General features: G+C 38.4%; 1 protein-coding gene across 3 annotated transcripts; it reads right to left on the bottom strand.

The window, feature by feature from the left end:
* Nucleotides 1-50: 50 nt before the first annotated feature.
* On the bottom strand, nt 51-13,769 carry crot (carnitine O-octanoyltransferase). Of its 3 annotated transcripts, XM_044117246.1 has the most exons (19): nt 13,681-13,769; nt 12,140-12,272; nt 11,394-11,511; nt 11,258-11,320; nt 7,782-7,906; nt 7,520-7,701; nt 7,318-7,442; nt 7,132-7,240; nt 6,681-6,774; nt 6,438-6,563; nt 6,263-6,364; nt 5,131-5,214; nt 4,948-5,055; nt 4,733-4,863; nt 4,521-4,644; nt 3,691-3,769; nt 2,432-2,525; nt 1,666-1,785; nt 51-1,534 (listed from the first exon to the last, which is right to left on the bottom strand). In XM_044117246.1, exons 2-19 carry the CDS (start codon nt 12,149-12,151, stop codon nt 1,414-1,416), a joined length of 1,917 nt encoding a protein of 638 aa, XP_043973181.1. In that variant the 5' UTR covers nt 12,152-12,272; nt 13,681-13,769; the 3' UTR covers nt 51-1,413. The 3 variants fall into 3 exon arrangements, with proteins under 3 accessions (XP_043973181.1, XP_043973179.1, XP_043973180.1); XM_044117244.1 differs by lacking the exons at nt 11,258-11,320; nt 11,394-11,511; nt 12,140-12,272; nt 13,681-13,769 and adding exons at nt 8,322-8,445; nt 9,274-9,695; XM_044117245.1 differs by lacking the exons at nt 51-1,534; nt 1,666-1,785; nt 2,432-2,525; ... (10 more) ...; nt 7,520-7,701; nt 7,782-7,906 and adding an exon at nt 10,668-11,049.
* Nucleotides 13,770-16,001: the final 2,232 nt, after the last annotated feature.

Below are 16,001 nucleotides of genomic sequence, written 5' to 3'. Positions count from 1 at the left end.
TGAGTCATTTTTTCATTGTGTGTTCACCGTGGGGACCAAAAGAAATCTAATCATTGTTTCTTGTTTATTTCTCAAAAGACTTTTTACAACAAATTACAATGTTTGCATACATAATTAGCCCCAATAATTGTGTTCAGAATTGAAACAAACAATTCATCAGCTATGAAATTTACAAAAGCGTAAAGAATGCTGTTAAAAACAAAAGTCTGGGACATTTTTCAGTTTAGAAACATTCAGCCTTTTGTTTGGTGTTCAAAGCAGTTTAGGTTTTAGATCAATAAACAAGGCAGCAATCATCTCAACGTAGCTTCACAGTGTCTTATTCTTACATTTTTCCACATTTTGTCACATTTCAACCACCAACTACAAGGTGTTTCACTGGGATGTGATGGAAGTGTAGTTCTACAAACTCGGTACTGACAAAAATGCAAATGTGGGAACCAATTATATTATTAACTTTGCATTTATGCATAACTTTGTCAAAGGGAATCCCACTAAAATACATTGACCTTTGTGGTTTTAACACGATAAAAAGGTTTTAAAACCACATTTGTTATGTATTTTCTTAAACGCAGCAACACCCAAACACCGGAAACTAAAACGTCTGTGGAGCCTTACAATAGCAACAGTTCTTAAAATGCACAATTAAAATTAATTTAATGAATCCATCATGAATCAAAGGTGAGGAATCCCTTTGTTTATCATGAAGAGGTAGAGTCAGCTTGCATAATCACCGATCTGAGAATATTAAAAGAAGGCAAAGGTGTGGAACAGTCCATCTTAAAGCATGAATATTTTAAAATATTTCAGTATACAGTGTTTACTACAAATCAGCAGAGAGACATTTTACATTAATGCCAGGATGCATTCGCTGCCCTCAGCCTCAAACCATTAGATTTCTTTATATGAGTGAGTATCAGTACTGATTGTTATGTTCATTTAATGAGCTGCTGGGCTTCACTAATCGAGATATTTAGACAAAAACATCTGTTCTGTGAAGACTATTCACTTCACAGCCAGAACTCTTTGTTTCGTATTTCAGAAAGTTTGATTTCAACATGGAGGCTGATTCAGGGTCCGTCGGTAGAAGCCGCATTTAAGAACTTTTCAAGGCTAAAAATGATTTTTGCTGCAACAATTAAATACAAATCAACAAATTTTACATCAAATCTAGAAAATTCAAAGAAATATATGTACACACAATATGAATTTATGACAGAGATTAATATCTACAAGAAATTTTACAATACTACAATCAGTGGAGCTCCAATACAGGAGCAAACGGCTCCTGTGCATCGATTTCGTTGATCTAGCTGTCGGTTTAAACTCAGCCTGAGCTGCATGTGCAACGAAAAATAAGAATAAGAAAGGAAAATAAGAATAAGAAAGGATCTTCTGGTTTTGGAGAAGTACTTAAAGCTGAGAGGTGGTGGCCAGGTGGAGCATCTCATGCATGGAGCTGGAGAAGACGTTAAAGAGCGAGGCTGCATCTGTCTCATGGCAGGACTTCCAAGCTGTGATGGAGATCACAATCCTAAACGACAGGAAAGTTGTTGGGTTTTTTTTATTAGAAGCTGCTACAACGCACAGAAGAGGCAGTTTTACAAAGGGTTGAACTGCAACAATACTTTTGGACAGTTAGTTAAGAAAAGTCTTCATCTTCACCTGTCGTTTCTGATGCGGTAAAAGAAACCGTAACCATGGTGAACCATCGGAGCCACTGCCCCCATTATAGTTGTGTAGCCCACCAGACTGGACGACAGCACAAAGTTCCCACCGCCGCCACTGCAGACACAAACGCAACAACCAAGGATCCAGTTTGAAATCCTGTTCAAGCTCTGAGGGACAAACCGGATTTTGATTTCAATACAATATTTATGTGTGAATTCTGAAAGAACAAGAGTCATAAATAAAAAATAAAGTTCAGCGTAAAATTACAAAGCAGCAATTAATGCATGAAAAAAGGATTTTTGTGTTTTAGGCATTGCAACAAGCAAAAAACATTTAGAAATATTTAGCATGCACCCATGATCAATATTTTTCTTATCCTTACTAAATTAGATATGTGAAAATTCTTTACGTTTTTTTTTTTTTTTGGCTCTAATGGCCTTTATTTTAAAGTGCTAAGACAGGAAAGAGAGAGGAGGAAGACATGCGACAAAGGTCACCAGGCCGGGAATTGAACCTGCGACAGCCGCATCGAGGACCAAGACCTCCTTATGTGGGTTGTGCTTAACCACTGCGCCACCGCAGCACCCTGATATGGACGATTTTAATGCACTGGAACCCTAAAACTCCTAAATTAAATTTTACCTATTTATTAGGTAGCAAAGTTTGAGTTTGGGACACATTTCTTGATTATAAACCAGTGGAACGTCATCCGACTGCTGCAGCGTTGGGGAGAAAGATGTGTAAGTGTGAGCGGCAGTACCTCCTGGAGTAAAGCGGGTCAGAGAACAGCTCAGGGGTCGGACGTCCTTCCTCTTTAGCAATGAGATAAAGCCCAAGGAGATGTCTGTCAAAACCTGCAGGCGGCAACACAAACAGTGTGAAATACTGAGACAAACAAACATCGGGAGGTTTCACAGACATGTTTCAGAGAGCGCGGATGGATTTCATCATCGACTCGGATCAAAATAAAACAATTTGTGAAAAAAATATGCTTTATGGTCTTGTGCTTAAAAACACAAACACTACATCAGAGGCTCCTGTAAACGTCCTGCTGTTTGCTGCTACAATGTTTGCCACAACTTGTTTCACCTGTTGCAGCTTCTGAGAAAGAAACAGTGTTGTTATAGTCAGTCTTCTGCAGGATTGACTGTAGCACTTATTTATTTATTTTTAATAGTTTGGTTGCTCTGAAGTTTTAATCTGCTTAGGGTCTCATGGAGTTACAAAGACAAAACTGAAGAGAAATATTGGCATTTATAAATATTATAGTAACTTAAAATATGAACATTTCTCTCTTCTGGAAATGTTTGAATTGAAAGTGAAACAAAAACTGATCATGAAAAAAGATTAAAACTCTAAAAATAATGAAATAAGTAACTAATTTCTGTTTAGAAATGATCGGACGAGACAAAAACATTAAACATGGAACAGAGTGGCGAACTTTACGGGGTCATTCTAACTGATTTAAAAGAGCTCAGAAAGTTATTGGTGCTTGAAATCATTTTTTTATTCAACCACGTCTACTTCAAAGAAAGGAAAGAGGTTACAAATCTGTGAGGAGAAAACGTCTGGCTGTGCAGGAATCATCAGCAAGAGTCAGAATATCTTCTAATATCTAAGATCTAGTCGCTACTAGAGCACTTAGAGATGGAGACTTTTAAAAGTTGGCTTGGTGTCACTTCTCTTCAAGAAAACCACAGAGGACAAATTAAAGTATTGCAGGAAGCACCAGGACTGAAATGAAATCACAAAATCTTCCAAGAGCAACTCTGATCAATTATCCAGGAGCAATTTGGTGATAAATAATTATCTTTTATTACGATAGAGGAACAATTATAGAGGCTCTGGGATCAGGTGGGCAGATTCAAGCTAATGTACAATATTTATCATTAAAATATTTAAAACCATAAAATGTTTTTAAAAAATTCTGAAACCTTTTGATCACCACAGTGCCAAAAACAGTGTCACATTTATTTAGAAATATCAGGCAGTAAATAAAGGAATATTTCACAAACTCACCATTTCCATCTTGAGCCTCGAACATCAGTTTGTTGTGTTTATTAAAAGCTGAGAGCATGGCGGTCCTCCTGCCGATCGCCTGGGAGAGAACAGGCCAGTTTCATTTATGAATACAAAACAAGAATGCATCAAAACATACGACAAAAACCAAGAGAAGAAAAAGTCATAACTGGAGATGCAGCGATCAAGACTGACGCCAATCATTGATCATCTTTGAAGGCCGAATATTTTTTTTCCAGGATTATTTTTATAAACATATGAACATATAAACATGTAGTCGGTTCTTTAATAGAGTTAACAGCTTTAATCCCAACAGAAAACGTTTTTCTTTGGACTTAAAGTGATTTAAGTCCAAAGAAAAACATTTGACTGTTTAAGAGATAAAAAATTTTGGTTGCATGGAAGCAAAACATGCAGGACGGTGCTGTCTAAATTTATTGGCTTTTTTCTAATTAAAGCAAAAGTCTTGACCTATTTTCTACCTGCGAAACAATGAGCTAAACATGCAGTATTTTTTGTGAAGGAGATTATTTTATTCAGAGTTGAAACATAAAGAGGGTCTTGTAAATTGGTTTGCGGAAAAACTACGCAGACATGAAAATGAAAGCATGAAACAGGGTAATATTATCAGATTTCATGTCAGAAATTTTTTCTTAAAGTCCCCCGTATCCAGGAAATTCATTACTCTAGAAAGATTTAAGTGTTCATCTGTATCAGAGGGCCGCACAATATCATTCTGACGGCTAGAAATGGCCCGCAGCCCACAATTTGAGCCTCCCAGGGGTAAGTCATTCAAACACTGGTTTTACAAAAGCAAAATGTCGAATTACATCGCATGCAGGGTCCATCATGGCCTTGCACCAGCTCACAGCCTCCCGTGTGCACGGTCGCATAGTCTCCGTCCTGGCGTGGTAGAACCGGCGCGTCGTTGCCGTCTCATAGCAACTTCCTGGCCTGGTGAAAACACCAGCACACAATCAGAGTCCAATAGGTTTCAGTTTGAAATCCAATGAATACAATCGTCAAAGTGTCGCTTGCGTACTTCTTGTGTAATCTTTGGTAAGCTAGCTGCATTGCCAGTTGGATAAAAGTGTCTGGATGCAACTTCTTCTGCTTGATGGCGGATTTTCCAAAAGCTGTGAAGGCGTAGCACACGATCTGCAGGTCCTGGGTCTGAAACAACACAGAGTTAATAATGATCCTCCTCTTTAATAAAATAAGTGTTTTTCCCCCCCATTAGGCTTTCCAAAGACTCACAGACTCCAGATACTGCTGTTTGGCATGATGAATGTCACTGTAGGCTTTTTCATCCAGAGTAAACAGCAGCTCCTCAGGGAGGGGGATCTGCCTGACCGTGTCTGAGCCCTAACCATCAAACAAACCAGCAGAAGTTAGAGAATGAGTTCATGTGTCCAGAACAGGAGAAACGTTAATGTTTACCTTCCACTGTCCCTCTGTAGCTCTGATTTGCTGGTCGAGATACCAACACATTGACACCAGAACCATCGCATCATATGGCGCGTGCTGCAAGACAAGTTCAAAGGAAAGACTTGACAAAAATCTGCAAATCACACCTGGAACCTTCCTTCAGCTGGACTTCAACACGTTCAAGGGGCGGTATTATTTAAAACTGACTTTTTTTTTTACATAGCATAATCAAAAACAAACCTGGAGTGTGGTTCTTTCATGCATATTTGAGAAATCCTTTAATCTCCCATGGCAACCATTCAGCTGTGCAAAACGCCTGGCTAGACCTAGCCCCGCCCTCGAGACGCAGCTTCAGAGCTTTCATCTCACAAAGCCCCCAATCTACCACAATCCTCCCACTCTGCTCCTTCAGACTAGCCAGCAGCAATTAGCAAACACCTGGTGGAACTGCACACCTGCTGAGCTCATCAGTGCAATGCCGTTAAAACGTTATTAAAGGGTTAATAGAGGAGCCATCTTGCGATGACTTCCTGAAGGTGGAGTTTCAGAAAGAGTAGGAGCTTTTAAAGAGACAGCGGCCCAATTTTAAAGAGTTAAATTACAAAGTAGAATTTGTTTTAAGTCATGTTTGATACATGTAGCATCTTATATGAAGGTAACACAGTCACTTAATTGTGCTATAGAATGGAAAACACATAATGCTGCCCCTTTTTAAAATGCTCCAGATATCTTTAAAATAAACAACAGTTCACCGTCAATTTATAGAGACCAGAAGTCAGATAAAATCCATCCAACTGTTTGTGCAGCGATTCTTTTACCAAATCTATACAACATCATCTATACAACATCCCCCTATACATCCAGCCCTTCATTCATCTCTGTCCATCATTCATCTTGCATTTATTCATCCATCAATCCCTCTGTCCCATCATCCATCCATTTATCAGTTCTGCTTTCAGAGGAGGGACGGACAAAACGCTTAGAGAAAGGTACAGGCAACAAAAGTCTAGAAATAAATGTTTTCATACTCTTATTTTCCATTCTTAGTCAGGCCCAGATCACACATAAACTAAATTGCAGACTGTGTGGAAACTGTGCATTTAAACTTCTAAAAAAAAAAAAAAAACATAATATGAAAACCTACATCACAGGTGGATCCAAAAGTGCCGTCTGCAAAAGCGATTGAGTTGTAGGATTTATCCCCCCACCGGATGGTCGGGTTGCCCGTAAGGGCCGCCGACGTCAGCTGCACAGAGAACAGAAAACTCAGATCTCTTTCCTTGTTGTTGGGAAATAACTGAGATTTGAGCAGCTCAGACATTTGTGTAGTTCTCTGGAGTGGAGTAGGGTTTGGATTCATCCAGAGAGATGACAAACAGGCTGCTCTGAATGGTCTCCAGAATCGTCTTATTGTGCGGATCGATGCTGATTAGATGCTCTCTTGCCTAAAAATAAACACAGGAAGTACTGATCCTCAGTGATGCTTTGGCAACATGAGATTTTAGAGCGATGAGCCATAATGTTGCTCATGTTGTTGTCTCTGTAACAACCAGGAGGCGAACCTTCGCCCAGCGAGTTCGCTCATCGGATGTGAGAGCGGCCACTCCGTCTCCCTCCGGCTCTCCTTCACAGCGCTCCTTCACAAAGATCAGCTGCCTGCGCAGAACCAGGAACACATTCACAATCAACTTAGATTCACCCGTTTTAAATCTGTTCATTTCATAACGGAGCTTTGTATTTTGTGTTGCTGAAAAATGCAGAAGAAAGAATAATCTGAGGTTAAAACAAGGCTAATTTTCCTCTGTCCTAAGCTGAAACATATTTCTTCAATGAATTTATTCAAGAAATGAAGTACTTAAAGTATTTTAAAATCAACGAGATGCAGAAAAATGGGCCAGGGTAACAATTTTCAGATTGTAGTGACATTAAATAACCAAATAAATGGTTCAAAAAACAGAAGAAGTTAATAAATGTTGTTGGGTTTGACAGAATAGGTCTGTGTTTGCTTCCCACCTGAGGAGCTCTGGAGCACTGAGGATCTGTCCATCAAACAGAGCATCAAAAGTAAAAATCCGTCCGCGGCACATCACCACCAGGTGGGACGGACACGGCCCCTCGCTCACTGCGAAACGTAATAAAACGAGCGGTGAAGACAAGGGTCAAAGGTTACCGACGTGTCTGAAAGCTGCAGAGCTGCACCTGTCTTGAAGTAGTTACGAATGGTGTCCTTCTTCACTCCAGGAACCTTGCAGGTGCAGTAGAGCATCCTGAACTGATCCATGTCCAACGGGGTTTTCCCAGCTTTCTGGGGAGCAAGTCTCTCCCTGAAGGAGAGCAGAAAACGCTCTCAACACTAAACCAAAAAAAAAAAAAAAGGAGTGTACGTGTGAGCATGCCTTACGTGCGGAGCAGGTCCCAGTACTGCAGCGTGTGCCATGTTATAATACTGGTCCTCTGCAGAGAACATCCTTCAGCAGGAGGCCAGAAATGCTCCAAGTACGGCCCAGGACCGCCAAAGTTTACATTCAGCTGAGAGGGGATTCGGACCTCCAGATAGGCTGCGTCTAACCACCACTCCTCCAGCTGAGGAAGAGTGCACACATTGCTAGCTCACTACTTAGTAAAGACGAAGTTATGTTATGAGGCTATGTTCAGCCACAGACCCAGTTCCTCCTTTCTTTGGCTCTCTGCAGCAGTTTCTGGTGTAGCTCTTTTCCAACACCTTCTCTGAATTTCCTCACAATCTCCACTGTAGCTTTAAACTCTGCTTCTGATGCAAACGGACGAACTGAGAGAGAAATGAAAAAGAGAACAGTAAAAACACAACTAAAAAAACCTCGAAACCAACACTTGATTTAACTGAGCATCTGAGTTTAGGATTAGTATTTGTTTTATAACTAATTACACAAGGTCATTTGTTCATCTGAGTTTGTATTTGGATAGTGGAGGAAACAAGAAGGACCTGATAACTATGTCTCTTTTTAAACAGGGTGTACATGCAGGACAGTAAGTCTACACATTAACCTGCTGATAAGCTAATATTGATTCATGTAAAACTGGAAACAGATATATTTTCACCTTTGTCAAAGAGGTAGAGGAGACTATATAAATAGATATATATATATAAAACTACATTCATTATTCTCTTCCCTGATTACATGTTACGTATTTAAAAAGTAATCTGGAGAGCACAGCCATCCTACCTGCATCCAGGTACTTAGCAAGGCTTCCCTCTAGTGGAGGTACAGGCAGGGGAGGCAGACTGTTCTGGTACTGAAAGGTCCGCTCAGGCAGAGTGCCTGCCAATCCACTGGCCATTTCTTCTCTCTTTAACACAAATTAACATTATACTCTAACAAAGATAAACTTGTTTTTTTCCCCAATGGTTGACAGTAAACAGCACTGACTTCCTGCAACATCAGCGGGAGATCTGGAAACTAGGGATGCACCGATGTGAAAATGTATGCCCATATTCAATATTTTTGAAAAATAACCGACATATTGTGTAACCCTACTGGAAACATGATGCGCCTCAATCACCCAAAAGATCTCCAAATTAGAAACTCAGAAGAAGTTAGCTCATTTCAGACTTTTTGTGTTTTTTTATGATTACTATCTATAATATCCTTTTCCTACTACTTCATAAGAACTGCTCTGTGGCAAAGTTAGTAGTACAGGAACACAGTCCTTGGTTTGAATCCTGGACTGGAGTCTCTCTGAATGGAGATAAGCATAAACACCTGTAATTCCTTTATTTTATGTTGGATCCCTGAATTACATCTCTATTTGATGTGTTGAACCTTTTGGACAGATTAAATTATTCTGATCAGAGTGAGTATCGCCAGGTCAAAAATCGGTACTGGGAAAAACCTAATCGGTGCATCTTTATCAACTGCACCACTTTTTAAAATTGCATGTATCCACTTGTCTTTGGTCAGTAAATGTAGCTATAAGTAAACCAGCAAATCAAATAAATTGTAAAATTTAGCCATGATGTGCAGAAAAAAATCCATCAAAAACTTATTTTGGTTGTTATTGGAACAACGTAACTAACAAGGACCCTGAATCAGACGGTCAGTCCTGCAGTGAAGGCTAATGCTACACCATTTCGCAGCTAGTGCAGTTAGCGACGATAAGTCTGAAAAGGAAACTTACTGCTAGCTTAGCTCCTCCGGGATGCGTTGACTTTATTTTACAGCATCGATACCTGGCATTTGGTTCCTGTCGACGGCTGACCGAGTGAAAGAAGCTCGCTGTGTTGTTGTCTGCAGCTGCTGCTACGGCACCAGACCGCGTTCACCTTTACCCCACTCTCTCTCTGAGCCAACTAATGGTGTGCCTAGCGCAACTGAGCCGATTCTGTCCGCCTGCTCACTGAAAGGAACGATGAGACGCAACTGCTGAGGCCTCAAAACTCCGCTGCTGCCAATCAGCCGCATTTTCAAAGCATTCATACAAGAAATAACTCAAAGTGAATATAGAAAATGCTGTTTGTAAATTAGATAAAATATTAGTCACATTGCTTAGAAGTATGCATGACTTAAAAAATATCGTATCCAAATGTTCACATTAAAAATATGTAATTCTTATAATATTACACATTAACAAATATACAAGCATAGTGGTCAGATCAAAACTTGAGGTAATTCTGAAACTAGAAGTAATACAAAGTTAAGAGCTGCGTGGGACGAGAATAGTCAGAACTCTCGGTAAAATGAGACGACTCATTTTTGAATCCCAAAAATGAGCCGGAAGTCCCACCACCAGTGACAGCTCTTGCTATCACTGGTGCGCATGCGCTTGTTGACAGACTTTGCACTTTGGGTTTGACCTTTTTTATTAATTAAATATGAGCAGTAAGTATAACCTAATATATTACAATTAATGGTCTAAAACAAAAGCCGAATAGGAGTCAAATCATGGATAAAAAAAATTAGACCATGATAAAATTATACATTTACATATACAGTCACTTTAGGCTTGGTTGTTCTTAAATCTCAGATTGAGAACTAGATTAACACAAATAAACAAATGCAAGACCAAAGTGGTGGGACTAGTATAGTATGAAGGCAGTTGCTTATGTCAGCACCCTTGTTTTTTTCAACCAAACTGACAAAGTTTGGATCCGTGTCAAACCACATTGCAAGTGATTTTATTCATGCAGAAAATATAAAACCTCTGTTGGCTTGGCAGGACATTTCAAGAAGATTTTATGTTCTGTAACTGAAAGGAGAAATGGTTTATACTTTTGTGTATGTGGAATATTTTTAAATACTCAGAACACATACATAAAAATATTCCAAGTTATTAGATGCCGATGCAAGTACTAATTATTTCTCCATTTTAAGTTTTTTTGTATTCAATAGATTTTTTTCTATTCTTCCTCTGTATTCTGATTCAACAGTGAGAGCTGAGAAACTAACTATGTCACCTATAACAAAAATCAGACAGTGTGACTGAGTTGCTGCTTCTTGTGCTCATCTAGCCAAAAAAAAAAACAATTCCATTAACACTCAAATAGATCATGCAGTGAAAAAAAACCCATCACAAAAAGACCAAAGAGGCCTTTAATTTCCATTTATGTTAACATTTACTAGTGTTTTTTCTGCTTTGTTTTAATCCATGTTACAAATTAATGCAGTGTATTAAAGTACATCACAATCAGCAAAGATAGGACCTTTAAAAATGCTTAGTAGTTTATCAATTGTATTAGTTTGCAGTAAAATAATGTAAAAGAAAAAAAAAATTATTGCCTCTGAGAACAGAAGGCAAACAGTAGCTCTGTCTCAGTAAATTATTTAGTAAAGTATTTCTTTTTTTTTTTCATTAGTCAAGCTTTATTAGATTCGTGCAAAGTTTACACCCCATATTTGCTGAAAAGTTCCTTAGCGTGCTTGATATAAGCAGCCATCGCGTCCGCTTTGGACATTCCTGAAACAAAGGAGAGACAAATTAGTTGCACCAGAAACAAAATGTGTAGCAGTTTATTTCTGTTTTAGCATTTGCAACCAGATAGGTTTATAATTCTGCCTTGCATAAGTATCCTTGAACCTTTTCACATTTTATTGTATTACAACTACACACCTCAATGCATTTTTAAATGGGATTTAATGGATGGATCGACACAAATGCACGTTACCTTTCCTGGATTCCCAAGCTTCCCACTTTGCTTTTCCTTTTAGGTCAGTTAGCCCCGGTTTGTCTAAAGAAAGCGCAAACAAAGGAAAAGCGTTGAAGAAAATGTTTATTTAGCTCACATAAACTAAGTCACATACCTATGTTCACGTCTCCAACCATGGCCTGTTTATACAGACCGTACAGGATCAGTATCTCGTCATCTGTAGGCTTCGTTTTCATATTCTTCACCTGGTCTGCCACTTTCTTGAACTCTTCCTGCACATCAACAGTCAGAGAGCTCATTCAGAACATGGGAAAAACAGGAAAAGACTGCTGATATTTCATTAATAGTTAAATCTGAGCAATCTGTGAGTGTACTGAGAAGGAGCACGGGATGTAGAAATGTGCATGCTAATGAGCAACAACCAACACAGATTTGTAGTCAAGCCACAAGGCAAAGTGAGGGAAACTGATTGTTGCACAAGTAGGAGTTATACAAAGGGCTTTCTATTCAGCCCTCTAATGCTTTTGTGCTTGCTTGAATAATCTGCTTTAGAAAAGATCTGGGACATGGCAGAATAGATAATTATGGTGCCCCTTTAAAGGAGAAATATAAGCCCCACTCATGTTCCTGAAACCATGACAAACAGAGGACTTGCATGTTGTAGTAAGGTATTCTCCTTTTAGCTCAAGCAGTTTTGAGGGCAGTAAATCCAGCTGCAGCATCAGGACCCCAGAACCAGCATAGGCTATGAGAAGATCAGACAATATTTTCCTTACCCTGAGCTAGCGATATAAAGCTATCGCTACCAGAATGGAAATAAGCAGCAGCTACATGGCAGAATAGCAATTAAACGCACCTTACACATGAATTAAATGCAGTCAGAGAAAGAGCGGGTTTTACCTCGACAGACATGTTGGTTGGTGCAGGACGGATCGCAGCTGGAGGTTTTTATTCGGTCACTTCGTGAGCAGCTGCTGTAATTGCAACACAGCTGAGCGATGTGATCTTTATGAGCCAGAGAAGTGGCAGCGGCCTGTTGAGGAAGAGGAGGAGAGTGAAGAGGCTGTAGAGCTCTGAGCTGATTGGCTGGAGGACACACAGCAAACACAAGCACGAGGAAACATGACGACAAAAGCGAGTAGATCAAATATAATAATTGAAGTTAAACAGGGTTTAATGCAATTTAATGGAAACTTTAATAACTGTGTAAAATCGGGAAATATAACCACCCTACTTTTACTTTTGAATTTGGGTGTGGTTAAACACAATTAATCATCGGACCTTTAACCAGCCACGAAGACAAACTGCATATCTAATCAAGTTTTCATAACCCTCCGATAATAATAATTGTTTAACATAATCAATTTAAAAGCGCATGTGCCAAGACAGGGTGCCCTCAAAAAGGTTAAATAGTGTGAGATGGGGACAAATTGTAATAAAATATCTTTTAAAACAGATATATATATATATATATATATATATATATATATATATATATATATATATATATATATATATATATATATATAAAGATAATTGAAATACAACATAAGCTAAAAATTTTTATTAAAGTTAAATGTTTTTGTAGGGGCTGCACAGTGGTGCAGTTGGTAGAGCGGTTGCCTTGCAGCAGGAAGGTCCTGGGTTTGATTCCCGGCCCGGGATCTTTCTGCATGGAGTTTGCATGTTCTCCCTGTGCATGGTGGGTTCTCTCCGGGTTCTCCGGCTTCCTCCCACAGTCCAAAAACATGACTGTCAGGTTAATTGGTCTCTCTAAATTCTCCCTAGGTGTAAGTGTGTGTGTGTGTGAATGGTTGTGTGTCCTGTATGTCTTTGTGTTGCCCAGCGACAGACTGGCGAGCTGTCCAGGGTGAACCCCCTCGCCCGGAACGCAGCTGGAGATAGACACCAGCAACCCTCCTGACCCCATTAGGGACCAGGGTGAACAGAAAATGGATGGATGGATGGATGGATGGATGGATGGATGGATGGATGGATGGATGGATGGATGGATGGATGGATGGGTGGATGGGTGGGTGGATGGATGGATGGATGGATGGGTGGATGGATGGGTGGATGGATGGATGGGTGGATGGATGGATGGATGGATGGGTGGATGGATGGATGGATGGGTGGATGGATGGATGGGTGGATGGATGGATGGATGGATGGGTGGATGGATGGATGGGTGGATGGATGTTTTTGTGACTGAACAGAAATAGCAAAGAAGCAAAGAAAGAGCAAAGAAAATACGTTACTAGTTCATCTTCGTACACTCAAAACGTTTTTGTAACGGATACATAACAGAAAGAAAGAATATATTACAAGTTAATACACAAATCTTAAGCTATACTCAAAGATTATGTGCACTGCTTCATATTTCACCAGCCAAAGAATAAATAACACGTGTTCAAGAGTCTTTAAAACACATAAATACTTACAAAGATGAAAGTTTTCTAACGGAAAAAAGAGTTAGTGCGCTCAGCGTTTTAACTTTCTAATTGCCTGAATTCTTGTTGACATGGTAACAGGAGAGAAATGTGTCAAAGATAGTTTGTTTTTAAGATTGCTCACTCGGTCATGTTTCTGCAAACATGAATACCGTTTGTAACACAAATGCAACACTGATTGAATTTCAAATTTATTTATTTTTTTACCATTCTAAGCATGAATTTAGTCATACAATTTGTTTATTATGAACTAATTTATCAACTTATGAATGTAACACATTTTCATTACAAACTAATTTATGGGAGTACATCAATAATAATAAAAAAGAAATAAAAGAGTAAAATCAATATATTTATAAATATACAGTGTTTTATTATTATCATTTAAACATGACCGGAAAACAAAAACATTTCAAAACAAAAATTATTTTTGTGACCTCTGGAAACATTTCTTAATATCTTTAAAATGATAGCAGCACAAACAATAAATGTTGCTACAAAAACCAGCTACACAAACTTTGGACAAACTATTTTTGTCTGATTTGAAGAAAGATACATTCATTTGACAGCATAAGAGTTGAATTAATTTTTGCTGTAAGATTATCTAAAATTTGTTTTAAAATATTCTCATGAATTCCAGTAGTTAATAGTATGCGGAAATGCTCTGCTTAATGCTCTTAATGTTCTGCTGAAGGGCAATATAGTATACAGACTTCATAATCTGCACTTTTTTGGTTGAATGCAGTATTTATTTACACTTTGGTGTTTTTATTCAAGTACATTTGTGTTAATGGAGACTGAGAATCCATTATATTTTTGTTTTTGGTTGTTTTGTTTATTTTATCAATTCCAGTGTTGTGTTCCTTTGAAAATAATATGTATTTATCTTTGGCAGAAAATCGCATTCATTATTACTTCATTTCCATTAAATCAGTGTACAAAGGTCTTCAAACAATATTATCGTTTATCGCAATAATTTTTGGGACAATTAATTGGTCAACAACATTTGTTATCGTGACAGGCCTACCTACCGAAACACTTTTTCTTCAGTAATTATATGTAACAAATGAAATCTCGTACAAGGGAACACAAGAACTGTAACATGTAGTTTACATTGAAAACAAAACCACATTTATTCCTGTAGTTTGAGTTGCAGGTTTGTGAGGGCTGATCTAAAACCTTCTTCTTCTTCTTCTTAAGTTGTGTAGAAGTCGGTGGCTTTTTAATGATGAATGTACAGCATCGATGAAGCACAATTTTACAAACAAGTCAAATGGTTTGCTTATAAAGATCTTAAACGTTTGGTATTGACAAATGGTGGGAACTGTTTTACGTTATAAATCTGACATTTTGTAATTTTAACATTAAACCCACACATGTGGTAGCATTTACTGTTGCTCTCCATCGTTATTGCTTTTGTTACACTTTCCAGTTAGCAGCAGCTCTAAGCGGTAAAATATTTCATTTTGATTGAGATTTTTGTACAAATTAAACCGAAAAATGGCTAATATGTTTCAAAATGGAATAGTCAAACAACCACGGTCGACTGTTTTTAGTTTAGCCGTTGCCACCTGCAAAAAAACTTGGCAGAGAAATTCTCTGGTGCAGATAAGCTACTATAAAGTGGCCACTGGTTCAGAAGTGCAATAGATATCTATATGTCAAAACATTTAAAGCAAACTACTGGATGATCTGAACCTGGGTTATAAATTCAAACTTTAATTAATCAAGAAGTCGGAGGAAACATTTAATAAATTTCTGTAAGTCCATCACACATTTTTCTTGGCTTTCTGAAATCCTTTTTCTTTTCTTTCAGACATTAAAATAGAAAGTGGGTCATTTTGTTTTGGTGTGATATTTGTTAATGTAAAACATCAACTTCAGCTCTCCCTTTACCCAAACCTTTTGAGGGCATTTAGCAGTCCTGTGTGCTTCAATTAGCAAAGCTTTTGACCAACCACTTGTTCTAAGGTGGAGTCTTTGTTTTTGTTTTACGTTCTTTTTGGTAGTTTCATGTTTGTGACTCTGCAAAATGTAGGACAAACAGGCAGCATCTGTTTTTCTGTTTGATTCTATTAATTATTATTCTATTTTTAATTGCTCATTTTGAATTTGTTTTTCTCACATTCCATAAAGATCGGCCAGAACAAAAAGCCCTTGTCAGTAAAAGCTCTGAGTCCAACTCACAAGGAGATGCTCCAGTCATTAATTTAACTCTGAAAACCAGTTTCTGCATCGACGGCGTGCCTCGTGTTGCCTGCAGCGGCTCAGATGAACTGTCTGTCGGTTCTGCTCCCATGTTGACTCCAGCA

Source organism: Gambusia affinis, linkage group LG05 (assembly GCF_019740435.1).
Source record: "Gambusia affinis linkage group LG05, SWU_Gaff_1.0, whole genome shotgun sequence".
Classification (NCBI taxonomy): domain Eukaryota; kingdom Metazoa; phylum Chordata; class Actinopteri; order Cyprinodontiformes; family Poeciliidae; genus Gambusia; species Gambusia affinis.
The sequence above is the reverse complement of the archived record's forward strand: the minus strand, read 5'-3'. Positions and strand labels throughout refer to the sequence as shown.

Bases quoted from the DNA above. Each gene is read 5' to 3' on its own strand.
- crot (XM_044117246.1), bottom strand. The intron at 11,321-11,393 runs GTATGTGACTTA...CGCTTTCTTTAG, and splicing joins GGTTGGAGACGTGAACATAG to ACAAACCGGGGCTAACTGAC. The intron at 7,702-7,781 runs GTCTGTGGCTGA...ACTCTTCCTCAG, and splicing joins CCAAAGAAAGGAGGAACTGG to CTGGAGGAGTGGTGGTTAGA.